General features: G+C 46.3%; 1 protein-coding gene across 1 annotated transcript; it reads right to left on the reverse strand.

The window, feature by feature from the left end:
- Nucleotides 1-1,321: 1,321 nt before the first annotated feature.
- Nucleotides 1,322-18,198, reverse strand: LOC109786690 (F-box protein At2g40925-like). The gene is made up of 2 exons (XM_073511444.1): nucleotides 17,722-18,198; nucleotides 1,322-1,330 (listed from the first exon to the last, which is right to left on the reverse strand). The coding sequence occupies exons 1-2, from the start codon at nucleotides 18,196-18,198 to the stop codon at nucleotides 1,322-1,324; spliced, it is 486 nt and encodes a 161-aa protein (XP_073367545.1).
- Between the last annotated feature and the right edge of the window lie 638 nt (nucleotides 18,199-18,836).

The raw sequence follows: 18,836 nt of genomic DNA on the forward strand, positions 1-18,836 counted from the left end.
GGGCCCCCGGCCGTCCGAATGGGCCGGCCCACCCCGCGCCCCCCCCACTCCCCTTATCCACGCCACCGACACCCCGTCGTCTCCCCCCCACTCCCCACGTCTCTCCCCTCCCGATCCGATCTGGATCGGAGACGAACTGGTCCCCCCCCTCTCGCGACGCCGGCGCCCAACCCCGCCGCCGGACTCCCCCATCGCCTCGACCCCGACGCCGCGCCCCATCGCTCGCCGTCGCCACCCCCGTCGCCGCTGGACCTCGTCGTCCACGTCCTCCGCCCCGACGACCGCGCACGTCACTACCCTCGCCGGATTCGTCAAGCCCCTCCTCGCCGGACTGCCTCCTCCACGCCGCCGTCGTCCTCGTCTACCTCCCCGAGCCCCGCTGCCCTGGACCCTACCCCCGCGGTGAGGCCCGGCCTCCACCTCCCCTCTCTCCCGCGCCTCACGCCCGCTCCGGCCACCGCCTTGCCACGCCGCTCGTGCCGCCCCGCCGCCTTGCTCGCGTGCTGCCCCGCAGCCCCGCTCGCGTGCTGCCCCGCGCCCGCATGGCCACTCACCAGCCCGGCCGCGCCCCCGCTGCCACTCCCCTACAACCCCCGTGAGGACCCCCTCCTTCTCTTCCCCACGCCCCGCCGGTCGTGCACCCGCGTACTGATATGCCGAGGCTGCTCCTCTGCAACCTCGCCCCCCCCCCCCCGTGCAGCCTCTACGCACCGCCGCCGCGCGCTGCTCCCCTGCTCGCGTGGCCGAGCGCCGCCGTGGCCCGCGCCTCCCGCCTGCTGCTGTTCTGCTGCTGCTGCGGCCAGACCCCTCGCGCGCCCCGCCTCCCGCCTCTGCCCCCGTTGCGCTGCCGCGCCGGCGTGCCCTCCAGCCCGCTCGCGCCCCACTTCCCTCCCCCGTGCGCGCACGACCGAGGCGGCCGTCGTGCCCGCCCGCCTTCGCATCGCCAGCGCCGCCCCATTCCGGCCACCCTCGCCGCGGTCCCGGTCGTCGCCCGGCGCCGGCGCCCGTTTGCGCCGCTGGACCCTCTCCTGGGTCGGGCGCTCGCATCGCCCAGCACTCGTATCCCCCGCGCCCGTAACCGCTAAGGCCCTCTGGGCCACTGACTATGGGCCCCGCCCACAGAACGGTTTAACAAAAAAAAAATAATAATAAAAATAGGAATAAAATAAAAATAAATAATAATAATAATAATAAAAATAATAAATTAATTAATAAATAAATAAATAAAATAAAAATAAAAATAATTTTAATTAATTAACTAAACTAATTAAGTTAATTAATCCTGTTTAGTTTAATTAAACAGTAATTAATTAACTAAACCCTAATTGACCTAAACAGTGAATGACAGGTGGGTCCCACATGTCAGTTTGACTTAGTCAACCCCTGCTGACTGCTGATGTCAGCATGACATCATGCTGATGTCGTAAATACAATTTCGAATTAAATTAAATGATTACTTAAATTCCAGAAATTAGTAAATCTTTAGAAAATCATATCTTTTAAACCGTAGCTCAGATGAATATACTTTCTACATGGAAGTTGCTCGGAACGACGAGACGAATCCAAATACGCAGCCCGTTCGTCCACCACACCTCCCTAACCTATCGAACTAGCAACTTTCCCCCTCCGGTCCGTCTGTCCGAAAACGCGAAACATCGGGAAGACTTTCCCGGATGTTTCCCCCCTTCACCGGTACCACCTCATACCACGTTAGAACACGTCTAGCTCTGTCTACTGTCCTGTTATGCACTTGCTTGCTATGTATTTACTGTTTCTTCCCCCTCTTCTCTGCGGTAGACCCCGTGACGATGCTGATGCCCCTGTGGTCGACTACGTCACCGATGACCCCTCCTTCTTGTCTGAGCAACCAGGCAAGCCCCCCCCTTGATCACTAGATATCGCCTACTCTACTCTCTACTACTTGCATTAGAGTAGTGTAGCATGTTACTGCTTTCGATTAATACTATTCTGTTGCATAGCCTGTCATTGTTGCTACAGTTGTTCCCCTTACTTGCTATCCTACTGCTTAGTATAGGATGCTAGTTTTCCATCAGGGGCCCTACATTCTTGTCCGTCTGCTGTGCTATACTATCGGGCCGTGATCACCTGGGCGGTGATCACGGGTATATGCTATATACATTATATACATGACACATGTGGTGACTAAAGTCGGGTCGGCTCGAGGAGTACCCGCAAGTGATTCTGATGAGGGGGCTGAAAGGACAGATGGCTCCACCCCGGTAGAGGTGGGCCTGGGTTCCGGACGGCCCCCGACTGTTACTTTATGGCGGAGCGACAGGGCAGGTTGAGACCGCCTAGGTGAGAGGTGGGCCTGGCCCTGGTCGGCGTTCGCGGATAAACAACACGCTTAACGAGTTCTGGGTATTTGATCTGAGTCTGGCCATTTGGTCTATACGCACTAACCATCTACGTGGGAGTAGTTATGGGTATCCCGACGTCGTGGTTTCAGCCGAAGCTCTTTTGACGTCAGCAACTGAGTGGCGCGCGCCGCATTGGACCGTAAGCTCGCGCTTGTATTAAGGGGGCTAGGTCTGCTTCCGGCCGCGTACGCAACGTGCAGGTGTGCATAGGGCGATGGGCCCAGACCCCTGCGCGCATAGGTTTAGACCGGCGTGCTGACCTCTCTGTTGAGCCTAGGTGGGGCTGCGACGTGTTGATCTTACGAGGCCGGGCATGACCCAGAAAGGTGTGTCCGGCCAAATGGGATCGAGCGTGTTGGGTTATGTGGTGCACCCCTGCAGGGAAGTTTATCTATTCGAATAGCCGTGTCCCTCGGTAAAAGGACGACCCGGAGTTGTACCTTGAGCTTATGACAACTAGAACTGGATACTGAATAAAATACACCCTTCCAAGTGGCAGATACAACCCGGTGATCGCTCTCTAACAGGGCGACGAGGAGGGGATTGCCGGGTAGGATTATGCTATGCGATGCTACTTGGAGGACTTCAATCTACTCTCTCCTACATGCTGCAAGCTGGAGATGTCCAGAAGCGTAGTCTTCGACAGGACTAGCTATCCCCCTCTTATTCTGGCATTCTGCAGTTCAGTCCACTGATATGCCCCTGTACACATATACCCATGCATATGTAGTGTAGCTCCTTGCTTGCGAGTACTTTGGATGAGTACTCACGGTTGCTTTTCTCCCTCTTTTCCCCTTTCTATACCGGATTGTCGCAATCAGATGTTGGAGTCCAGGAGCCAGACGCCACCGTCGACGACGACACCCACGACACTGGAGGTGCCTACTACTACGTGCAGGCCGCTGACGACGACCAGGAGTAGTTAGGAGGTCCCAGGCAGGAGGCCTTGCCTTTTCGATCGTTGCTACTTTTGTGCTAGCCTTCTTAAGGCAAACTTGTTTAACTTATGTCTGTACTCAGATATTGTTGCTTCCGCTGACTCGTCTGTGATCGAGCATTTGTATTCGAGCCCTCGAGGCCCCTGGCTTGTATTATGATGCTTGTATGACTTATTTATGTTGTAGAGTTGTGTTGTGATATCTTCCCGTGAGTCCCTGATCTTGGTCGTACACATTTGCGTGCATGATTAGTGTACGGTCAAATCGGGGGCGCACAACTTCAAGTAAGTTTAAAAAACATTGAAGTGCCCGTGTAACAGATGAGTTCTCGTCCAAAACCCTGATACTCTGAAAGAGATTGTCCAGTTTGTACACGAAGTGCGTCCAGTTTTCGCCGTGACCCTCTCTACTCTTTTGCACATGCTATGCGGGTGAAATGATGATACCATGCCAAGTTCCAACATTTTCAGAGTTCATTTTGTAGTGTTTTTCAATTTCACGGCCATTTAGCTCTCTAAACAAATCGGTAAATGACTGAAAAACAACAAATGATTTCAGAACGTGTTGGAAATTGATGACGTCGCTTTGAATGCTGCATACTGAACGCAAAAATAGGCTGGAGTTCAAATAAGTTTAAAAAACATTGAAGTGCCCGTGTAACAGATGAGTTCTCGTCCGAAACCCTGATACTTCGAAAGAGATTGTCCAGTTTGTATACGAAGTGCGTCCAGTTTTCGCCGTGACCCTCTCTACTTTTTTGCACATGCTATGCGGGTGAAATGATGATACCATGCCAAGTTCCAACATTTTCAGAGATCATTTTGTAGTGATTTTCAATTTCACTAAACAGCAAATGATTTCAGAACGTGTTGGAAATTGATGACGTCGCTTTGAATGCTGCATACTGAACGCAAAAATGGGCTGGAGTTCAAATAAGTTTAAAAACCATTGAATATCATAAAAAATACATTGATTATCAACGATCTTTTTGTGTACAATCTGAATTGTCAATATGAGTCCTCAACGGTTTAGAAACCGGTGAAGACTCATATTGCGACCACGAATTCTACACATAGAGTTCAATGAAGACCAAGTGCTTGTGATAGTTTCAGAAGTAACATATTTAAGTTGCTAAAAATCTTGCTAGGAGAGCCAGGTGGGACTAAAAACAACCTGACACAACCTCTTTACTACCCGTTCATGCCACGAACCGGTACTAAAGGGGCTGGCCGGGCCCCAGCCTCTTTAGTACCGGTTCATGGCATGAACCGGTACTAAAAGTTCGCACTGAACCGGTACTAAAGATCTCCTCCCGCCTAGCCGTTTGAACCGGCACTAATGGACACATCAGTGTCGGCTCAAATGCAAACCGGCACTAATGTGTCTCACATTTGACCCTTTTTCTACTAGTGTACGGTAATCCTGTTCTGGAGGTTATGTTACTGGACCATGACGAACCTACGAACTATGAAGAAGCGATGGTGAGCCCAGATTCCGAAAAATGGCTTGAGGCCATGAAATCTGAGATGGGATCCATGTATGAGAACAAAGTGTGGACTTTGGTTGACTTGCCCGATGATCGGCAGGCCATCGAGAATAAATGGATCTTCAAGAAGAAGACTGACGCTGACGGTAATGTTACTGTCTATAAAGCTCGACTTGTTGCAAAAGGATTTCCACAAGTTCAAGGGATTGACTACGATGAGACCTTCTCACCCGTAGTGATGCTTAAGTCTGTCCGAATCATGTTAGCAATAGCCGCATTTTATGATTATGAAATTTGGCAAATGGATGTCAAAACTGCATTCCTGAATGTATTTCTTGAAGAAGAGTTGTATATGATGCAACCGGAAGGTTTTGTCGATCCAAAGGGAGCTAACAAAGTGTGCAAGCTCCAGCGATCCATTTATGGACTGGTGCAAGCCTCTCGGAGTTGGAATAAACGTTTTGATAGTGTGATCAAAGCATATGGTTTTATACAGACTTTTGGAGAAGCCTGTGTAGGGGAACGCAGCAGAAAACAAAAAATTTCCGACCTACGCACCAGCCCAGGACCACTATGGAGACTGCATACATGGTTTGATCTTTTTCGTTACCGACTCGTAGTGCAGCGGGAAGTAGAGTCGATGACGATCGGCGGTGCAGATCCCCGCAGCTAGGATTTACAACCTCCCAACCACGAGGATGTATACCCTCATCTGCTCCTCAGACAGCCCTCCAGGAGGCGGTCGAATAGCCCCCCGGACGGTGTCGCGGACAGCCCTTCGGGAGGACCTTCGAAACTCGAACGGTCACTCGGACAGCCCTTCGGGAGGACCTTCGAAACTCGGACGGTCACACGGACAGCCCTTCGGGAGGCACTCACGAACTAAGACCGAAACTACGATCTCTCTACAGAGTTGCACACATACGGTGTCATCTATCCGGCAGGGCTTCGCCGTCCAGAACTAGTTCCTGCCGGAACCCAGACAGCCTTACGGCTCTACGAAACTCTTTTCGTGGGAGGGAGAGAAGAAGCCAGATAATGCATGGCATGTGTATGAGAGCAAGGGATGAGTGTGGAGGGCTGCCCCTCCACCTCTATTTATAGGAAATCCCAAGGGGGTAGGGTAGTTTCACAAAAAACCCAAAATGCACATGAATGAAGTCCTTCCACAAGGACCTAGGAGTGAAACCAAGGAACAAGAGGGTCCCCAAGGGGGGATACCCCATGTGGCCGGCCACACCCTCATGAGGGGCCCAAAAAATGGCTCCTATCCATCCATGTCATCCCCAAGATCTTTTGGAGCAAAGCCCCAAAAGGTGGCTTTCCATAAAGTAACCATAAAGCTGATTTTCACTATTCACGACGACATTTTTCAGCGTCTGATCGAACTGAAAATATTTATGTGGGCTAAGAACATTACCAGTACCCACTAAAATGATTTTCAACGCGTTCCGAAACAATTCCGGTTTTAGTGATTTTCATCTGCGAAACGCATCTGATGTGGCTCCGGCAGCTCCAGAACATTTCCGGTTTTTATCTCAGAAAATTCCAAAAAGCTTCCAGAATGATTCTGGCATCCTCCAAGAATTATCAGGCATGTGCCGAAACCAATTTGACTTAATGGTGTATCCCGAAACAACTTTTCGGTATCATCGAAACTTATCCGATGACCTCTCTCTGCGGTACGATTCCGCTGTCCGAAACTTTTCGGTGTCCGAAACTTTTTCGGTGATTTTCTCTCAGACTCCCTGTCTAGTATTCAGCAGATAGATGACCCTTAAGTGTGTGACCCTATAGGTTCGGTGAAGTATAGACATGACCCGGAACCCCTTCCGATCAATGATAAACATCGGAGCCGTGGACACCCATATTGACCCCTATACCCACACGAATAAATATTCGAGTGAACCTCCAGTTGCCGTGTGCTATTCCTGTTGCTTCGCGATATGTTACAAATACCCGAGGTGAGACATGTTGGCATTCCCGTGGATCAACAACTTGTCCACTATGCTAGTTACCTCGTTACCGGTATTGTTCTCTTTTCTCGTTATCATGTTCCGGCATCCCCGTGATCAAATCACAAAGTGTCTGGCCAGACGATGATGGATACCGTAACACCGAGAGGGCCCAGAGATATCTCTCCATCGTCGGAGGAGCAAATCCCAATCTTGAGCTATCAAGTTACTTGACACACTTTTCCATGAACCCGTAAGCCGCCGTAATAGCCACCCAATTACGGATGACGTTTAACAAACCCCAAAGTTCATGAAGCAAGCATGAAGAAACTCGATACTCTCATGGTCTAAGGAATCATGCAAACGTTAACCATCTCTGTGTTATGTACCAATAAACTTGTGACGAATGAATCTCATAGCATAACATCATGCCGGGTCGATTCAACACAAATGTTCTCTTAACATTATGCCCTCAAGGTTGCTGACATAGACATGCCCATGATCAGGAAAACATAACCATCATGCAACACTTGAGCTAGTCTTAGAGGCCAGACTAGGAATACATTTTACCGTTTATTATTCCACACGTGCATATGAGTCTTCCTCCGAGCCTCGTGGTTATTGCAGACTCGAGAACCATAGCAGTTATAGCATGGAACATAAACATAATTATGAACTCGGAGATAAATAATATCATTTATTATTGCCTCTAGGGCATATCTCCTACAGACTCCCACTTGCACTAGAGTCAATAATCTAGTTAATGTTAATGCACTTTACACCTGTGGCACACCGGTGTAAATATGCTTCGCTTGTGGTATAGCCTGATGTCCAACGGATCTGACGACTTCAGTTCCGTGTGTATCTTTGCATGTCCTCGCGTTTTCACGTTTTCACAAAAATTCATATTTTGTGTGGACTTGGCTTTGTATGTATGTGAATCACAGGTCGAACCTGGATTCCTCAGACTGAGTTATGGAGCAACTACCTGCAGTAGTGTCCCATTGTCAAAAGCCATCTTGGAACTATACTAAGTTCATGAATGAACTATATGATTCAACATCTTCTTTGTCGCTTCTAAAGCGCCAACATACTTAGCCCTTGTTATAGAATTCGCCACAGTAACTAGTTTGAACAAGTTCCAACTAACTGTGCCACCACATTGTGTGTTACACAAAACCCTTAACTTAAATCGAAAATCGCACGGTGAAAAGATGAAGACTATCGATGTAACATTTTACAACGAACTCTTCATGATCTCCGCTTGCAAGAAAACATATCATCAGTACTTACTCTAGTACTCAATGACATCTTTCACTGTTGTCCCACGATCAGTACTTTGATCACTTTAGTATCCATACTCGCAACACCTTGGGAGTATCGGACATATCTGCTTGTTCTACATACCATGGAATACATGATTAATCCAACCACAAAAGTGTGTGGAATCTGCATCATGTATTTTACTCATCAGTGTTTTGGGACACCGAGTCTTGCAAAAACTCCTTCCATGTGACTTTGGCAAGAATCACTCCTTGGCGTTTTAAATGCTAAAAGGTTTTAGCATCTTGTCAATATGTATTCATTGCTTAGCCCCATTAGGTAAATCTATCTCCATAGATCATCATGCCTAATATTGAGGCTATTTAGCCTAAGCACTTCATCGAAAAACTATTTTCAAATGAAGTCCTAATTCGTGTCAAGAAATTTATTTCCAATTACCAATGTGCCAAGCACATAAGGTTTTTAGAAATATTATTACGCTCCCACTTACTTTCTTGAATTACAAGCATCTTCGTTACCCATTGATGAAGTCAAAACCCCTTTGACCATTTCATCAAAACACGAAGATTCCAACTCCATTTTGCTCTCTTCTGTCCATTGCTGGAACTCTGAAGTTTGCATACCTACTAGCATCCTCTGGATCGACAAGTTACTTTGGACTGTATCATATACAAGTCCTAGCTTTCATTTCCATCAGATGGAAATCCTTTTATCATCCATGTTTCATATCTCATGATTGAAATATGTATTAATTGCTAGTTCAACCCGAACCGACTTTAAGCATCGCTACGATGAAAACAACCTCATCGTAGTCAACTCTTGAACTTGTTATTTCAACAAGTCGAGCTTTATGGATAAAACATTTTTATCCATATCAGTTTTAAGTTCCATAAATATTCGTTAGACTCTAAGTCTTCCGAAAGGTGTATCAAGGTTTTAATCTTGAATCACTTATATGGAAACCAACTTGGGTTGTATTGGCATTTAGCCAATTCCGGAGTCAGGGCCCATCAACGCTTCCTTGTGTATCGTAGGTATAATGTTGTCTAACAACAATATCTCGTTTGCGCACCTGAGAGGTTTGCACGAGCCTTGCCTACGTGGTTCAGCTGCAAGTTCGACCGAAGTTCATACATTTTATTGTAGAGACTTCCGTATCAGTCGCAGTAGGAAACTCTGGAATTACTTCCAAGGTCTCTTTCCTTTGATCTGATGACTTAGATACTGTTTATCTCGTCGAGTTGCACTATTCTCCCACTCACCTTTTTGAAAGAACCATTCTCTTTAAAAGCACACCGTTTCGCGGCAAAACTATTTGCCTCGGTATAGTGAGGGAGGAATACCCAACATTTTGGTATAACCTACAAAGTAGCACTTGTCTGATTTGGAATAGGTTTGTAACCTTTTACACAAGCCCCATATTCCAAATGTTAAGAAAAGATATAACATGGTTGGGCGTACCATACCATGGCTTCATTTCAACAGACCCGATGTAACTCTTTTCAGTGTAAAAGCCGCAGTCTCTAAAGCATCACTTTAAAAGGGATAATGGCAAATTTATTTATGTCATCTTTGACCTTACCATGTCATAAATGGTTTGATTACATCTCCACGGACTTTCCACTTGCAGTGGTGTTCCGGGAGGTGCAAGTTATGAAACCCCTTTCACAACTCATCAGACATTCGCTAAACATGTAACTCAAATATTCCTTTGTGCAATCAAATTGCAGAAACATAATTTTCTTGTTACAATAACTTCTACTTCATTTTTGAGAACCTTTCGAATGATTTCAAAAGATCCAGACTTACGTCTCATCAAGTAAATATCCATATATCTACTTGAGTCATTTCTGAAGATAAATAAATCCACCACTAACAACACTTATCGGACTACACACATCAAATGTATGATCACTAATAAGTTTGTTGTTTGTTCCTTATGGCCTGTGAACGGTATTTTAGTCACTTCACTTTTCGGAGGAAAGTTGCAAGTGTCAGATGATTCAAAATCAAAAAGACTTCAAAATCCATCATAATGGAATTTTCCATGCGGGTTTCTCCAATGTGACAAAATGTAGTGCCACACTTGTGTGGTATTCTTTTAGTCTTGCGACATTTAGCGTCAGTGTTATGGATGTATCATATTACCCTCAATATTCATAACATACGTCCCATCGATGATGGAAGTATGGCCCTTATGTTATTCATAATACTTAACAACAATTGTTGTTTTTATGAACAACTCTTTTGCAACAAACATTGTGCAATGGGCTAGAGTGTATGAAACTCTAAAATGAATTATGAAAAGTAAACCCAGAGGTATTGTATTATTATCAATATTCATAACATACATCTCATTCATAATGAAAGTATGGCCCTTGTGTTATTCATAACATCGAACATAAAAAGTTCTCTTATGAACAACCTTCTTGCAAGATGCCTTATGCAATGGGATAGAGTTTGTAAAACTCTAAATGAATTATGAAAATAAATACAGACGGCAATACACCGATGGAAGGTATAGTAACATTTACTATGTTCCATGTGTATACCTTAACCTCATTTCTAGCTAGTCTTTCATGCCATAGTAGTTCTTACATCGAGTTGCAACAGACTGCAATCGAGCGGGCATTTTTGTGATGAACTCACAATACCCAAGAATTAGTGATTAACATGTTTAACCATAATTCGCAAGAACTATATCTTTGACCAGCCTTCTATACATCAAAAACTTGTATGACATTCATACATGAGCTAGATATTCCAGTCTTCTTTCCTTTTGCCTTTATACTTCTAGCAGTTTAACTTTTAGTATTTCTCCTACTCTCAGAAGAAGCACCCAACTTAAGAGTGGCATTAGCCCCGGACTTCCTAGGCGTGTAAGTCATACTAACACCCTTTGGACACTTCCTTTATCTTTAAGTTGTTGTTTTATTCACCTTTCATTATATGACAGGCGTTCTTCTGGATCCCTTTCCCAACAGTCAAATGCATAGTAAACACTTTTACTAATACTTGCAAACAAACATTACTTTGTTTGTATCTGAAAATAATTTTCAGTTCCATGAATATCATATAACTATCCCAACTTTCGAAGTTTGGGTTTCATGGAAGCAAACATATTGCACTTGACTGAAACGGAATTATAGCTTTTGGATCAAAGGACGAGAGTCACATGATCCATAGCTTTAGCGGGAGGATACGGAAAGCATGCGATAGGACAAAGTCCTTCTCGGCACTTTTGAGGACAATCCTCATATTACGTTACCAATCGTAAAGTTTTAACCAGATATTTAACAGTTATTCAATTTTAATAGGGAAGGTGGAAACGCGAACCATTATTCTACAACTATTTTGCAAGAAACACTTAGACAGTGTTCATAATTAATTGCACTGAGAATTAAACATGTTAATTCAACAGTACGCTCCCACTCAAATCAATATCTCTCACAATTAATTTTGAGTGATACAAGATCCAGACTTCAATTCATCGCCATAGAATCATCATCTCATAACGGGAATTTTAATCGGTAGGCCAACTTGCCGATCACATCTCTATGTGACTCTTGCTCATCTTTCGATGCATGTGTTCCGAGCTCAGGACGATCCTGCCATGAACGTCAAGACAACCAAGTGATCTTGCTGCGAGGTCTGACCTCACCCGCCTCACACTTCTCTAGTCGTTCGTACCCATGCATCCATGGCGCACCCCGAAAAGATAGGTGCCGTGACGGTGCTACACTTGGGAGAACACTAACTACTTGATATTTTAAGTGAGAGATCACCCTAATAAAAGCGACTACCGCGCAATCAAGAAGGGTGCATCATAAGGGATAAACATCTCAGGCAATTCATAATAGCATGATATGGTATAGCCCTTTCTGACGGAGAAGTATTTCATTTCTTCGTCTTCGGCATTCGCGTCGGTGTTCACCTTCGCGAAGATTGCCACCACCTTGTTGATGCACCAGATAATATTGCTATCTCTATAGCTAACAAAATAATGCATTACAACAAGGTTGACACGCAGGTCATTAAAGTGCAATCATATGGCTCCAGCCATCATGCCGAATCATGACACGCAGGTCATGTTAATCAAATTACATCATATAGTCATCTCATACATAATCGAATTAGTATGAGCACTGCTATACCACATCACATGCACATCCTGCAAAACCAAGTTAGACGCCTCTAATAGGTTTATGCAAAATTTTATTTTACGTGGCTTCTAAGGTTTTGACTTAAACCGCAGCTACCAACGTTTTATCATCAAGTATGATTATTCAAGTTGCTACATTAACATCTCGGGGTGTACGAAACACGAGATAATTAAATCTCGAGCCCCATACTAAACTTCGTCATACGCATGACCCCCATGCAGATAATATCTGCAATGCCCTTTCATCTGCGAATTTCATCTTTCTTTTGACTACGGCAGAACCCAAAGAACTGATAGCACTTCCATGATCAATCAGGATCACGGATTGCCAGAACTTTGTCAAATTCCACCATGCTGTCTCGAGATTGAGCAAACGCAAATTCTAGGGAAGCAACAAGAACCTCGGGTAACAGATTTCATCTGTCACCCGCATAAATAATTTTCAGCAATAGATCTCATCTACTACCTAATTATATTATGCAATACGCATACATCTCCATGTATTCTAGATCGAAACCTGCATCTACGCATAGCACGGCTCTTGATGCCACTGTAGGGGAACGCAGCAGAAAACAAAAATTTTCCGACCTACGCACCAGCCCAGGACCACTATGGAGACTGCATACATGGTTTGATCTTTTTCGTTACCGACTCGTAGTGCAGCGGGAAGTAGAGTCGATGACGATCGGCGGTGCAGATCCCCGCAGCTAGGATTTACAACCTCCCAACCGCGAGGATGTATACCCTCATCTGCTCCTCAGACAGCCCTCCAGGAGGCGGTCGAACAGCCCCCCGGACGGTGTCGCGGACAGCCCTTCGGGAGGACCTTCGAAACTCGAACGGTCACTCGGACAGCCCTTCGGGAGGACCTTCGAAACTCGGACGGTCACACGGACAGCCCTTCGGGAGGCACTCACGAACTAAGACCGAAACTACGATCTCTCTACAGAGTTGCACACATACGGTGTCATCTATCCGGCAGGGCTTCGCCGTCCAGAACTAGTTCCTGCCGGAACCCAGACAGCCTTACGGCTCTACGAAACTCTTTTCGTGGGAGGGAGAGAAGAAGCCAGATAATGCATGGCATGTGTATGAGAGCAAGGGATGAGTGTGGAGGGCTGCCCCTCCACCTCTATTTATAGGAAATCCCAAGGGGGTAGGGTAGTTTCACAAAAAACCCAAAATGCACATGAATGAAGTCCTTCCACAAGGACCTAGGAGTGAAACCAAGGAACAAGAGGGTCCCCAAGGGGGGATACCCCATGTGGCCGGCCACACCCTCATGAGGGGCCCAAAAAATGGCTCCTATCCATCCATGTCATCCCCAAGATCTTTTGGAGCAAAGCCCCAAAAGGTGGCTTTCCATAAAGTAACCATAAAGCTGATTTTCACTATTCACGACGACATTTTTCAGCGTCTGATCGAACTGAAAATATTTATGTGGGCTAAGAACATTACCAGTACCCACTAAAATGATTTTCAACGCGTTCCGAAACAATTCCGGTTTTAGTGATTTTCATCTGCGAAACGCATCTGATGTGGCTCCGGCAGCTCCAGAACATTTCCGGTTTTTATCTCAGAAAATTCCAAAAAGCTTCCAGAATGATTCTGGCATCCTCCAAGAATTATCAGGCATGTGCCGAAACCAATTTGACTTAATGGTGTATCCCGAAACAACTTTTCGGTATCATCGAAACTTATCCGATGACCTCTCTCTGCGGTACGATTCCGCTGTCCGAAACTTTTCGGTGTCCGAAACTTTTTCGGTGATTTTCTCTCAGACTCCCTGTCTAGTATTCAGCAGATAGATGACCCTTAAGTGTGTGACCCTATAGGTTCGGTGAAGTATAGACATGACCCGGAACCCCTTCCGATCAATGATAAACATCGGAGCCGTGGACACCCATATTGACCCCTATACCCACACGAATAAATATTCGAGTGAACCTCCAGTTGCCGTGTGCTATTCCTGTTGCTTCGCGATATGTTACAAATACCCGAGGTGAGACATGTTGGCATTCCCGTGGATCAACAACTTGTCCACTATGCTAGTTACCTCGTTACCGGTATTGTTCTCTTTTCTCGTTATCATGTTCCGGCATCCCCGTGATCAAATCACAAAGTGTCTGGCCAGACGATGATGGATACCGTAACACCGAGAGGGCCCAGAGATATCTCTCCATCGTCGGAGGAGCAAATCCCAATCTTGAGCTATCAAGTTACTTGACACACTTTTCCATGAACCCGTAAGCCGCCGTAATAGCCACCCAATTACGGATGACGTTTAACAAACCCCAAAGTTCATGAAGCAAGCATGAAGAAACTCGATACTCTCATGGTCTAAGGAATCATGCAAACGTTAACCATCTCTGTGTTATGTACCAATAAACTTGTGACGAATGAATCTCATAGCATAACATCATGCCGGGTCGATTCAACACAAATGTTCTCTTAACATTATGCCCTCAAGGTTGCTGACATAGACATGCCCATGATCAGGAAAACATAACCATCATGCAACACTTGAGCTAGTCTTAGAGGCCAGACTAGGAATACATTTTACCGTTTATTATTCCACACGTGCATATGAGTCTTCCTCCGAGCCTCGTGGTTATTGCAGACTCGAGAACCATAGCAGTTATAGCATGGAACATAAACATAATTATGAACTCGGAGATAAATAATATCATTTATTATTGCCTCTAGGGCATATCTCCTACAGCCTGTATTTACAAGAAAGTGAGTGGGAGCTCTGTAGCATTTCTGATATTATATGTGGATGACATATTGTTGATTGGAAATGATATAAAATTTCTGGATAGCATAAAAGGATATTTGAATAAGTGTTTTTCAATGAAGGACCTCGGTGAAGCTGCTTATATATTGGGCATCAAGATCTATAGAGATAGATCGAGACGCTTATTTGGACTTTCACAAAGCACATACCTTGACAAAGTTTTGAAGAAGTTCAAAATGGATCAAGCAAAGAAAGGGTTCTTGCCTGTGTTACAAGGTGTGAAGTTGAGTTAGACTCAATGCCCGACCACTGCAGAAGATAGAGAGAAAATGAAAGATGTTCCCTATGCTTCAGCCATAGGCTCTATCATGTATGCAATGTTGTGTACCAGACCTGATGTGTGCCTTGCTATTAGTTTAGCAGGGAGGTACCAAAGTAATCCAGGAGTGGATCACTGGACAGCGGTCAAGAACATCCTGAAATACCTGAAAAGGACTAAGGATATGTTTCTCGTTTATGGAGGTGACAAAGAGCTCGTCGTAAATGGTTACGTCGATGCAAGCTTTGACACTGATCCGGAGGATTCTAAATCGCAAACCGGATACGTGTTTTTATTGAACGGTGGAGCTGTCAGTTGGTGCAGTTCTAAACAAAGCGTCATAGCGGGATCTACATGTGAAGCGGAGTACATAGCTGCTTCAGAAGCAGCAAATGAAGGAGTCTGGATGAAGGAGTTCATATCCGATCTAGGTGTCATACCTAGTGCATCGGGTCCAATGAAAATCTTTTGTGACAATACTGGTGCAATTGCTTTGGCAAAGGAATCCAGATTTCACAAGAGAACCAAGCACATCAAGAGACGCTTCAACTCCATCCGGGATCAAGTCCAGGTGGGAGACATAGAGATTTGCAAGATACATACGGATCTGAATGTTGCAGATCCGTTGACTAAGCCTCTTCTACGAGCAAAACATGATCAGCACCAAGGCTCCATGGGTGTTAGAATCATTACTGTGTAATCTAGATTATTGACTCTAGTGCAAGTGGGAGACTGAAGGAAATATGCCTTATAGGCAATAATAAAGTTATTATTTATTTCCTTATATCATGATAAATGTTTATTATTCATGCTAGAATTGTATTAACCGGAAACATGATACATGTGTGAATACATAGACAAACAGAGTGTCACTAGTATGCCTCTACTTGACTAGCTCGTTAATCAAAGATGGTTATGTTTCCTAGCCATAGACAAAGAGTTGTCATTTGATTAACAGGATCCCATCATTAGGAGAATGATGTGATTGACTTGACCCATTCCGTTAGCTTAGCACTTGATCGTTTAGTATGTTGCTATTGCTTTCTTCATGACTTATACATGTTCCTATGACTATGAGATTATGCAACTCCCGTTTACCGGAGGAACACTTTGTGTGCTACCAAACGTCATAACGTAACTGGGTGATTATAAAGGTGCTCTACAGGTGTCTACGAAGGTACTTGTTGGGTTGGCGTATTTCGAGATTAGGATTTGTCACTCTGATTGTCGGAGAGGTATCTCTGGGCCCACTCGGTAATGCACATCACTTAAACCTTGCAAGCACTGCAACTAATGAGTTAGTTGCGAGATGATGTATTACGGAACGAGTAAAGAGACTTGCCGGTAATGAGATTGAACTAGGTATTGAGATACCGACGATCGAATCTCGGGCAAGTAACATACCAATGACAAAGGGAACAACGTATGTTGTTATGCGGTTTGACCGATAAAGATCTTCGTAGATTATGTGGGAGCCAATATGAGCATCCAGGTTCTGCTATTGGTTATTGACCGGAGACGTGTCTCGGTCTTGTCTACATAGTTCTCGAACCCGTAGGGTCCGCACGCTTAAAGTTCGATGACGGTTATATTATGAGTTTATGTGTTTTTATGTACCGAAGGTAGTTCGGAGTCCCGGATGTGATCACGGACATGACGAGGAGTCTCCAAATGGCCGAGACATGAAGATTGATATATTGGACGACTATATTCGGACACTGAAATGGTTCCGGGGGTTATCGGATATATACCGGAGTACCGGGGGGGTTACTGGAACCCCCCCGGAGGTTATTGGGCCTCATGGGCCCAAGTGGTGGAAGAGGAGAGGCGGCCAAGGGGCAGCCGCGCGCCCCTCCCCCCAAGTCCGAATTGGACAAGGAGGGGGGCGGCGCCCCCCCTTTCCTTTCCCCCTCTCTCTCCTTCCCTCTCCTCTCCTACTCCAACATGGAAGGGGGGGAGTCCTACTCCCGGTGGGAGTAGGACTCGTCATGGGGCGCGCCAAGGGTGGCCGCCCCCCTCCCCCTCCTCCACTCCTTTATATACGGGGAGGGAGGCACCCCATAGAGCCACAACAATTGATCCCTTGGATCTCTTAGCCGTGTGCGGTACCCCCCTCCACCATAATCCACCTCGGTCATATCGTAGCGGTGCTTAGAAGAAGCCCTGCGTCGGTAGAACATCATCATCGTCACCACGCCGTCGTGCTGACGGAACTCTCCCTCGAAGCTCTGTTGGATCGGAGTTCGTGGGACGTCATCGAGCTGAACGTGTGTGCAGAACTCGGAGGTGTCGTGCGTTCGGTACTTGGATCGGTCGGATCATGAAGACGTACGACATCAACCGCGTTGTCATAACGCATCCACTTTCGGTCTACGAGGGTACGTGAACACACTCTCCCTCTCGTTGCTATGCATCACCATGATCCTGTGTGTGCGTAGGAATTTTTTTGAAATTACTACGTTCCCCAACACTTGGTGGATGAGCAGCTTGTAGAAGCAGTCAGTTGCTACACTGTTGGAGCTCGGAGGCAGTGGGAGGACGCGCCGTGTGGCTGGGTTGACCACACGGACCACGGTCTCCATGGGCACCAGCACCAGCCCTCCGCAGTGCGCGAAGAAATGTGCATCGTCTTCATGGGGTAAATCCATGGTGTCCGCGAGGGCTACACTCTCTTCCGACACGTACAAGCCGATGGTGGTGACCTTGTTCCTGTGGTCCTCTCTCGTACTGGTCCAGACGAGCAAGCGTGGCTTCTGGGCACGGAGGTGGGCACCGCGAAACGCCACATTGTCGGAGATGGTGTGGCGCCACGCCTTGCAGACGCACCTGAACCGGAGTAGCGACTTGACGGGCAGCCGTGCCATTATCTCCAACACGAGGTTGGGTGGCAGCTCGCACGGCGCTATCTTGCTCCTCAGGGCTGTCTCGTTGTCCATGGCCAAGCCAGATCGTGCCGATCAGATGCTTCTTCTTCCATGACAGGCCTTCAACGTATGTTATACAGTAGAAGAAAGAGAAAAGTCTCGTCGGTGTCGGATTAGGTGTCCTCTAGAGAAGCATCGGTCAGAGTCAAACACCTAGAGAGATGATGGCAACAGAAAGAGGCGACCGCGGCAGGTGTGGATAGCAAAAGGTGATACAGAAGTAAGGAATGGGGAGGATGAGTTCATTTGCGATACAAGGCAGAAAACTGCTTTAGTGTTTGACTGCATCCAGGACACAGACGATAAAGCGGCGGACCCTGACGCCCAGGGCCGCCGAGAGCAATGAATCTCCTTGCCTGGAACTGTCGAGGATTGGGATTGGACTCGACAGTTGGCGAACTTCGAGATCTCATACGGTCTCACAACCTAGCGGTGGTTTTCCTTTCTGAAACGAAAAATCAGCTAGAGCTATGGAACGGTTGAAATGGAGTTTGGGTTTCACAAATGGAGTTGCTGTGAGCTGCAGTGGAAGAAGTGGGGGATTGGCTTTGTGGTGGAGAAATCATATTCAGGTAACGGTGAGGCCGTGGAGCCAATATTTCATTGATGCTGAGGTGGAGTGGGAGGGGTACCTCCATAGGATCACTGGA

The sequence above is a fragment of the Aegilops tauschii genome, chromosome 3 (assembly GCF_002575655.3).
Source record: "Aegilops tauschii subsp. strangulata cultivar AL8/78 chromosome 3, Aet v6.0, whole genome shotgun sequence".
NCBI classification, from domain to species: Eukaryota; Viridiplantae; Streptophyta; class Magnoliopsida; order Poales; family Poaceae; genus Aegilops; species Aegilops tauschii.